At 41.0% G+C, this 10,494-nt stretch overlaps 1 protein-coding gene across 1 annotated transcript; it reads left to right on the forward strand.

Annotated features, from left to right (window-relative positions):
• The first annotated feature begins 508 nt into the window (after positions 1-508).
• On the forward strand, positions 509-985 carry LOC142174385 (uncharacterized). Its single transcript, XM_075240171.1, has one exon. It carries the CDS (start codon positions 509-511, stop codon positions 983-985), a length of 477 nt encoding a protein of 158 aa, XP_075096272.1.
• The last annotated feature ends 9,509 nt before the right edge of the window (positions 986-10,494 follow it).

The raw sequence follows: 10,494 nt of genomic DNA on the forward strand, positions 1-10,494 counted from the left end.
TAGGCTAGAAGGAGCTGAGAAGAAGAGTGAGGTAGAAGAGATTCTGTAAACTTTCCCAAATGAATAACTACTAGCCACGAGTCTTAAGGAAGCGCCCTGGTATGCAGACATTGCAAATTACCTGGCAAACGGTATTGCCCCTTATGATCTCTCCTCTGTTCAAAAGAAAAAATTCTTTCATGATTGTCGCATGTATTATTGGGATGAGCCTTATCTATTTAGGATTTGTGTTGATAACATGATCCGAAGATGTATCCCCGAGATGGACCAGTCTTCTATTTTGCAGGCATGTCACGCGTCACCATATGGCGAGTACTTCGGGGTAATAAGGACAGTTGCGAAAGTCTTGGAGTCGGGATTCTACTGGCCAACTTTGTTCAAAGATGCACATTTATAGATAAAGGGGTGCGATGAATGACAAAGAACCGGGAATATTTCCCGCCGACATGAGATGCCTATGAACCCAATTTAGGAAGTAGAAGTGTTTGATGTGTGGGGGATCGATTTCATGGGGCCTTTCATCAGCTCATATGGTAACAAGTACATACTCGTCGATGCGGACTACGTGTCCAAATGGGTGGAAGTTGCAGCACTCCCTACAAATGTTTCAAAGGGGGTAATGGGGTTTTTGAGAAAGAACATATTCACTCGATTTGGCACTCCAAGGGCAATAATCAGTGACAGAGGCACTCACTTTTGTAATCGAGCCTTCGTAAAGTTGTTAGAGAAATATGATGTACGCCACAAGATGGACACCTCATACCATCCACAAACAAGTGGGCAAGTGAAAGTCTCGAACAGAGAAATAAAGAGTGTATTGACTAAGACTATGAATACTACTAGAATAGATTGGGCAAGGAAGTTAGATGATGCACTTTGGGCTTATCGAACCGCTTTCAAAACTCCAATTAGCATGTCTCCATACAAGTTGGTATTTGGTAAGGCGTGTCATTTACTGGTAGAGTTGGAGCATAGAGCTTGGTAGGCGTTGAGATAGTTGAATCTTGATAGTGAAGTTGCAGGAACAAGTAGAGTAACGGAGTCGCACGAGCTTGATGAGTTCAAATATCACGTTTTTGAGAGCACAAGATTATACAAGGAGAGAATGAAGATGATACATGATAGAAATATTATTGAGCAAAATTTTAAACCCAAAGATACAATATTGCTATACAACTCAATACTGAAGTTATTTCCGGGAAAATTGAAATCACGATGGTCAGGTCCTTTCCGCATGGTTGAAATTCACCGCACGGGTGCCATAGAGATTGCTGCGAGTAATGACTCTCACACGTTCAGAGTCAATGGACATAGATTAAAACATTATGTGGCCATGGATGAAGCAAAGGTAGTGTCAGTGACCTATTTGATCGAGCCTCCGATGTTGGGCATACTTTAAATAGGCTTATCTACGTCGTGCCGCGACGTTAAATCAGGCACTTCCTAGGAGGCAACCCGTGGTTTATTATAAATTGTCGTGGTGCAATGTTAAATCAGACGCTTGATGGGAGGAAACCCATCAATTTTTTTACTTTGATCGATCTACTAAGGTGCAGGAACTAAAGAATACATAGAGGAAGGACTCGGGGTGACGAAAGTATCCCGGAGATAGGAAAAAATGTGAAAAAAGCAAAAAAACATCTTGGACGCCTAATCTGCGGTGCAGATCTGACCGCGGATCAATTGTAGAGTCTGCAAAACTTTTGTCCATGACCGCGGATCTGGTCGCGGACCTGGCGTCGTTCATGTAAAATGAGATCTTCAAAGAAGAGACGCATTACCAGTGGTTTGTCTCGGGCATGGGCATCTGCCAGTTCAGGGCAGTTTGATAGCACCAGGTTTGTCTCTAGAGCTTCCCAAGACCGTTTTGGTTGGAAGGATATTAGAAAGTTGGTACCAAAAAGGGGAGTTGACAAGAGTTCCCTCCAGGATGGGTGCCCCAATATGTATAGGGAGCTGATTAGGTGCAGGCTAGACATCTTCTTCGAGAAGCCGGAGGACGGTAACTTGTTGCTTGTTAGGGAATTCTACGCCAACCGTTCCGAACATGAGGATCACATTTGTATTGTGTGAAAAAAGAGGGTGAATACCTCTATTGAAGCCATCAGGAGAGTGTATCGCTTGCCTGCATTTACTGGGGAGGTGGATTACTATGATAGTTACAAGCGAGAACCCACAAATTAGCAATTGTTTTTCCAAACTATCTGTAAACTAGATAAGGAGGTAGTATGGGTTGTACAGGGATCGAAGTTGCACTCCGCCTCACACACCTTTGAAGGAAAGTGTTGGTTGTACATCATCAATAGTCGACTGCTGCCGTCCCACAACACCACTGAGGTCAATGGACCACGAGCTGCTTTGATCTGGTGCTTCGTGAATGGCCATGATTTTGATGTGGCCAAGGTTATTCACTCTGAGATGTTCATCCGTCCAACACTGAGGAGGTATGGGTTCTTCTTCCCATCTCTGGTCACTAGATTGTGTCGGACTGTAGGGGTGTCAAAGAACCCCAATGTGGACGGAAAGGTGAAGAAAGAAACAATGTTTCGGGCTTCCAAAGTGACCATTAGGAAAGAGACGGTGGCACCCAGTTAAACTGATAATGATGATTCTGAGGTATCAGAGGAGAGCGATGACGAGCAGGAGGAAGTTGGGCCTTCTTCAACCCCACAGGAACAGGTTGGGCCATCCTCACCCCCATAGGAACAAGTAGCACCGGTTGGAGGTTCATCTGTAGGCAGATGGAGTACGTGGCTAACAGTCTTGGAGTAGAACATGGCAGGGCTGCATACTTCCGTCACGGATTTGGGGATGAGAGTCAATGCCTTGGCCACCCAAAATGCAAAATCAGAGAAGAAAATCATGGGCTGGCTGCGTGTGCTGGGGAGGGCATGTCACCTCGACCCCAGCACTGTCTTAGATCGAGACTGATCTTCCAAGGAAGTTCCTTTACCTCGCATTACTTTATTTTGTATGACATGGGGACATGCCATCTTTTTAACTGTGGGGTGGGGGCTACTTCATTTGTATGTTGTGTATATATATAGGAATGTAGCTTGATTGTGCTTGACTCTAGTCTTTGGTTAGTTTGATTTTCGTCTTTGGATAGTTTGTCTAACTGTGTGAATGTGTGAAAAATTCAAATTTTCGACTTGTCCCGACAATGGATATCACTCTACGGGTATCTTAAGGGTCTAAGTCGATCGAAAAGAAAAAAAACGAGAAGAAAAGATTTTCTTTTGTAGGTAGTGTATCAGTTCCCCCTTGGTTTTTCTTTGGACCACGGTTCTTTTCCAAGGGTCTTGGTTTGAACCGGGTATAGTTAGTTTTTAAATTTTAGTTAGGTACTTGTGGACGATGGGCTGATATGGAAAGAGGATCTCTTAACGTCGTTATGCCTTGAATACAGTAGGTACTTTAGTGAGATGCTTAGGCTCAATTGTTGATTCTTGTTAAAGTGACTTAAATTGTATGCTCTTAATTTGACTTCAGTACCCTGACTAGAGTGTTTCGATGATCCAATTTGGAGTGAGTCATGTGCCATGTGTGTATGAGGATTGTTGTATTCTGTGCACTGCATTTGATGCCTAGAACTTGCCCGTGTGTTTGCAAAGCAAAATAGTAGTTTTGTTCAGTTTTGGAAGTGATATAGGCATTTCTTTGTTGATCCAGATATATATATATTACCCGCCTAATTGTTATGTATCATAGTTAACCTCTTTGAGCCTGTAATCTTGCTTCTTTGGCAACCACATTATAAGCCTTACACATTTGTTTGAATTAATCTTTTATTTGAACCTTTAAACCTCTCATGAGCACTTGAATTATTATAAACTTTGTAAAAGTTAAGTGTGGGGTGGTTGGTTTGGCTTTTAAGTGGAACTAGTGAAACAAGAAGAAATGTGCACTGTGTTGAATAAGTAAGAGCCACTTGAATTGGAAAAAAAAAAGGAAAAGAAAGAAAAGTAAGAGCCACTTGAAAAAAGAAAGAATAGAAAAGAAAGGAAAGAATAGTTGCATTGTTGAGGGAAAAATATATAGATAAGTGGTGGTTCTTGATGTAAGTGTGCTTAAAGAAGTATGGGGCAATACACATTGATGAAAAGGTGGAGTTTGGTTTGACATAAGTAGGGTCTTAAATGTTAAAATGTATGTATTAAAATGCTCAGGGAGGTGTAGTCACTCTTATACCTAAATATATCATACCCGTCCCACAGCCTACATTACAACCAAATTAAGTCCTACTTGCTCCTACACTGAATGAGCTCGATTAGTGGAGTAGTATACTACGGGCAAGCCTATGACGCATTTTTTGTGGTATATGAATGTTCTTTATGAGAGTGAGCGAATTCTTTCTATTTTGAGTTCCTAATTGTTCTTAACTGTTATTGTGTGTGGAACCACTCTCGTTTGTTATAAAAGAGCACTTGATTCATGAAGGAAAAGTGAGTCTTAACCTCTGCGTTAGAGTAAGTGAGTAAGTTAGGAATATTGTGTGGCATGGGAGAGTCAACTCTTGAGGAAAAGATGTTACACTACTAGGCTCAATTCTTGTGAAATGTTCTTAGTGTGACGAGTTAAGGAAGTCGCTCAGTGAATTTAGGCCTCTGTAGATGTGGTTTGATTGCTCGAGGACGAGCAAAGGTTTAAGTGTGGGGTGTTGATAGTAGATGATAATCATACAATTTAGATAATATTTACACTCTAATTTGGCCGCACTTTATCAATGTTGAATGTAAAAGATAACAAAATGCTCTAATTAAGAGTTGTATGCTTTGCAGGAGCCATTCCGAGCTAGGAATAAGCTAAAAGAGTATTTTGGAGTCAATATGGAGCATGGAAGGCCGATCGGAGGATAACACGATCGAAAATGAGAAAGAAGAGAAAGGGCCAGCTCCGCGGTCAAGTCCGCGGCCGCGGACAGAAGTTTTGTCAAATCTACGATCTATTCGCGGTCCAATCAGCAGCTGCGGATGGGCTGACGAGAGCTAAAAATTTAGGGTCAATTGTGTAATTTCCAGGGCGACTCTCCTTGCCCTATAAGAAGCCCACCTCGCCCAAAAAGAGGAGATTGAAGGTTTTGAAGGGATTCAGAAGGAAGAACAGGCAAGAAGCAAGGCGGAAGATTCGACATAGTGTTTTTACCTTTCTTCCTCTTGTTTTTATCATTGATGATTAATTCTATTATTATGATTGTGAAAACGATTATGCATACTAAATTCTTAACCTAGGGTTTTGATGGAACCTCTTGGAGGATGAATTTCTTGTTATGCTAATATAGATTTGCCATAATATTTTCTCTATTTGTTCAACTATATTGTGATTGCTGTTGATTGAAGGCCCCTCAATCGACTGTATCTAGTTAGTGTGTATTACTCGGGAGAGAGTGCATATTTAGGTAGTTGTTGAACAACATCACTCCTAACGTATATGAGGGATCAATACGAAGGGTTTAAATGTGGGATTAGGGATAAAGAAACCTTAGGTGCGATTTAAGTGAGCTGTAATTAAGGACAACTAGCGTAATTCGGGAGAATATATCTAGTATATTGTTATAATTACTCAGGAGAGAGTTACAGCAGTTAGAGTGCACATGATCGATAGAGAAGACTTAGGCAAATTTATAGCAAACATAGCGGAAAGAATTCCAACAAGAGGAAAAATCAGAACCTTAGATCATTCTCATTCTTGCTTACAAACTGTTAGTAGTTATTTATTAATTATTGCATTTTCATTACGTAATATTTAGTTAGTAAACATCCAACTTATTACTTAAATATCTCTGAATATTGAATACGTGAATTTGTGTAAGTTCATTAGCTGTGATTGATAGGTTAATTCCTTGTGAGATTCGACTTCGGACTTGTAACCGGAATATATTTGCAGTGACCGCTTTGTCCTTTTTATAAGGCATAGTTGGGCATGATCAAAGGGCAACATAACCCGATCAAAAACTCTTTACAAAGGCTAAAACAGCCTTAAAAAGAAACACTACTAATCTTAAAGACTTAATCTTCTCCAGGAGCAACACCTTCACCCTCGGGATCCTCTCAGCTCTCGGATCCACTCATGCTCCCGGAATCATCATCATTACAAGAGACCAACACTTTGGCTTCAGCTTCAAGCTCTTTTGCATCTTTGATCTCGGCAGCGAGATCAAAGCCACTAGCATGGATCTCTTCGAGAGTTTCCCTTCGAGACTGGCACTTGGCAAGCTCGGTGACCCAGTCTCAAGTCATTGCAGTATCAGCAACTTCCTTTTCTCGAGCTTGAGCAGCTTCGACATTGGATTGTTATACGACCACGATTGCCCCAGTATCAGACTTAGCCATTTCAGCTTCAGATTTTGCCACTGCAAGTTTCGTGACCAACCGAGCCTGGAGCTCCTCTATTTTCTTGGCTTGCGCCAAGTTATTCTCTTTCATACCTTGGAGCTAGCTTTCAGTCGAGGATACTGAGCTCGAATAGTCTCTTTCTCTGAGGCAAGACGGTCCATATTTTGCTTCCACACTATGGTTTCCGCCTTCACCATATCTACCTCTCCACAGAGTTATCCGATCGTTTCGCGCAGTTGCTGGACTTGTGAGATCAAATTGTTAACCACCACTCCTAAACTGAGGCCATGAGCTTCTAAGACTATTTACCTGCTCGGTCAGTTCCCTCTGTTCTTTCTGATTCGTAGCCAATTCAGCTCGGAGGCCCTTGATTTCTTCTTATTTTTGCGCATTGGAAAGTTTAAAGGCATTCTTCTCCTCGGTAAGCCCCTGGATATCAACCTCATAACGGCTCAGTTACCCTCGGAATCGGAGGAAAGCTCGTGATGAAGCACCGAATCCTGTAAACATAGAAGGGAAAAATTATGCTAAGGGAGAAAAATTTAAGTACAAAAATGGATAGGAGAATCAGAGATTACCCGGTTTAAAGCTTGTTGGGCTTCGTTGAAAAGACAAGGCGCTCCTACCACGTCCATCTGGGCTTGATCCTCCTCTGTGACCAAACCTCAGAGGTAGATTGCCACTCCTACGGCAACACCAAGAATACAAGCATCTTCCGGGACTGAGATCACGATAGTTCTTTGCGCCAGGATCAATACTGGGAGCCAAGAATTGATCGGTCAGTTTAAAACCCGAGGAAGCCTCACCCGAGCTTTTTCTCGGAATCTCTAGGTCATTCGAATCGGTGGCATCTTCTATCCTAGCAAATAAACCACGAAAGAGATCTTCCTCTCCGTGAGCTCCTTCGCCATGTCAAGTTTCCATGGCTTGAGCATCGTGTATCAAAGAATCAGACACTAAAAGAAACAAGGGGGAATCCCCACTCTCTATTGCCCCTGAGGGTCTCTTGAAGCGCTACCTCCATCTTGGGGAGCCTCGAGCTCATTCTCCACGTTGACATACATCGCCTCTTCAATGGACTCTTTTCCCCGAGGCAAAACACCTTCAATTCCTTCCGGCTCGGGGACTTGGTCTCAAATCTCCTTCCCAACCTTATTAGGCCCAAGATGATCAACGTCAATCTCCAATGGTTCCAGGTATTCCGAGCCTCAGTACTAGTTCATGTACGGGTTATCAGCCTGGAATCATCTTTATCTTCTATTCTTGCTCACCCTCTTCGGGCTCCTCTCGTAGCCTGAGGACTGAGTCCATAGTTAAAGGGATAACATTCCCCCTACGAGACCGCCTCTTTTGGGCTTTTGCTCGTCCAATGTCGTGGTGCTTGAAGTCTCTTTCCTTTTCCGCTCTTTCTTCTATTTTAGAACAGACGGCTGGGGAAAATTTTCTTTATCACCTGATTGGGGCCTCATCAACACATCCTTCCCGAGACCTGCAAAATAAAGACAAGTAAAATCGAGGGAAAATCTGGATAACAATCAGAATTGTCGAGACAAGCGAAAACTTACCGTAGTTTCAGGACTCCCATTGACCTTTCGACAACTTACTCCATGCGCGTTCAACGTGTTTCGATGTCGACACTAGGCTCGTGACCCAGTTCTGAGTATGGGGAATTGCACTCGGCATCCCGGCAATGACTACACCAAATGAAACGCCAGTAAGCAAGGAAGAAAAAGCAAAAATAATAAGCAGAAGTTAAAAAATTAGAGTTCTACTCATGTTTCATATTCCATTTCTCTGGAAATGGCATGCTTTCGGCCGGGATCAGGTCTGAGGTCTTTACTCTGACAAATCAGCCCATCCAACTCGGTCCCTGTTCTCATCCATGCTCGCAAAAACTGACTTAGAGGACCGACGTTGAAGCTTTATTATCCCCCTTGATAAAGTCGGGGGTTGTATAAGCGTATAAGATGGTCAAGGGTAAAAGGAAGCCCGTCGACTTGGCCCACAAAGAAGCGGATCCTCCAAAAATAAGGATGAATTTGGCCGAGGGTGACCTCATACTTCTTGTAGAAGTCCACGATAATCGGATCCAGAGGACCCAATGTGAAAGGGTAGGTGTAAACACTCAGAAACCCCCCACATGCGTAGTGGTTGACTCTTTGGACGAGGGCACCACCACGTACTTGTCTACCTAGTTTTAGTCCTTTTTAACTTATTTTAAAAGGCCACTGGTGATTGTGTATATGTATCTCGACATTGGATCACATCGGCCCGGAACCGAGTAGATCTTTTCAACTTTGAAATCAGAGTCAAGGACACACGACGGAGGAAAGAATTCTTCAGGGAGTGGCTCTACCGCTGGTTGTTCGCCTGTCGGCTTAAACGAGGAAGCTTTTTGTTTCAGCGGCACATTTTTTGACGTTTTCGCCATTTTGGGTTTGAGTTTGAAGAAGAAGAAGAAAATAAGACTTGGTGTTTTGAGATAGAGTTGACAACAAAACCTGAAGATTTTGCAGAATGGAAAAACGTAAAAGATGTAAAAAGCTTTGGAGATTAGAAGAAATTGAAAGTAAAGTTTGAATCAATGAGGAAAGGGCCTATTTATGGGTTTCACAGTGACGGTTCGGAACCACTAGTGGCCGACCATCAACTGGCATGCATTAAATGCCTGGGGAACAACACTGGCATGCATTATCGAAACCAGTGTGAAGGATCGAAGATCGATCCCGTAATAGATCGGATCGAGGCACGAGGATAAAGTACCGAGTTCGAGATTCAAAGTACCTATCAAGATCGAGGCCAGTGGTGATTGAGACCAAATGAGACAGATATCAAGCAAGATCGAAGGTATTATAATAACATAAATGCGAGATATTCGCGACTGGTCGAAGATCATGGCGGAAATCTCGGAAAGAATCAAATCAAGGATGGTTAATTAGCTAATCATGGGATTTCCTTATGTAATTAGAGTTATACTATAATTAGAATTCCTGTACTATATAAAGAGGAGTTCCAATCATTTATAAGGCACTTAGATTCACACATATCAAAGCAATATAACACTTTCTCTTTAGCTCATATTCTTGTTCATTAGCTTGCTTATTTCTTAACTGTTTTGGTTCTGACCAATTCGAGGGCACTCTAGCTCGAGGGCTGAATTAAATTTCAATACTGATTTGCTTTATGTTATTGTTAATTTCTTTTATTAATCTTTACATTTATCAATTGGTATTAGGTGAAATCACGTGTCCTTAAAACCACATTATAAGTTTAATTGTCATCCAATCTTAAGGGTAAACAAAGCTATAGCTTAGATATTCATATAGGTATTTTATATTATGTTTAAGAACTCATATTATGTTTTCATGATAAAAATGGTATGACGTCATGAGTACCAATATTTATGTAAATAACCTAAAAGGCGATCAATGCCAAGTTTGAAGTTATAGATGAGGTTGATAGTGACAGGGGCGGACCTAGGTAGGATCAAGGGGTTCAACTGAATCAACTTTGCTGAAAAAATGTTACTATTTACATGTATAAATTGATTAAATTCATTGAGGATTTGATATATCAAGAAAAATGAACCCGCTTATTACAATCATGGGGCGTAGCTTAGCGATAGTGTGGGTTCAATTGTTATTGTTGGTCTTGAGTTCAAATCTCAGCGGCAGCATATCTTTTTTTATTAACGTTGTTTTCCCTTTAGTTGTTTAAAGTTACGAAGTGTGCGTCAAAACATTAACATAGACAAGTTTAGTTCTAGATTCCTAGTGAATATATTCCTATTGGGAATTAGTAGTTGTTTTTATTTACTTATTTATTATTTTAGTTTTAAATTGTTTGTTTATATTTTATATATGGCGTTTCAAAATTGTTACATTGTCATTTAGCCAATTATAAGAGTAAAACATAAAAATTAAAATTGAAGACAAGCGGAAAATTTTAAGTCCTATAAAAAAAATGATATACTTTGTTTTCTTTTGTGTTAGTACTTGTTTTCTTTCTTTCTTTTTCTTTTTGCCTTGCTTATGTACAGAAATGCAAGATCCCTCGTATGTTTTTAATTATTTATTTATAAGTACGTAAATTTTGCTATATTTTTATTTTAACTAACTATTTATTTGTTTTAAAATTGCTTACCACCTCAAACGATATC

Source organism: Nicotiana tabacum, chromosome 20, assembly GCF_000715075.1.
Source record: "Nicotiana tabacum cultivar K326 chromosome 20, ASM71507v2, whole genome shotgun sequence".
Taxonomy (NCBI): Eukaryota; Viridiplantae; Streptophyta; class Magnoliopsida; order Solanales; family Solanaceae; genus Nicotiana; species Nicotiana tabacum.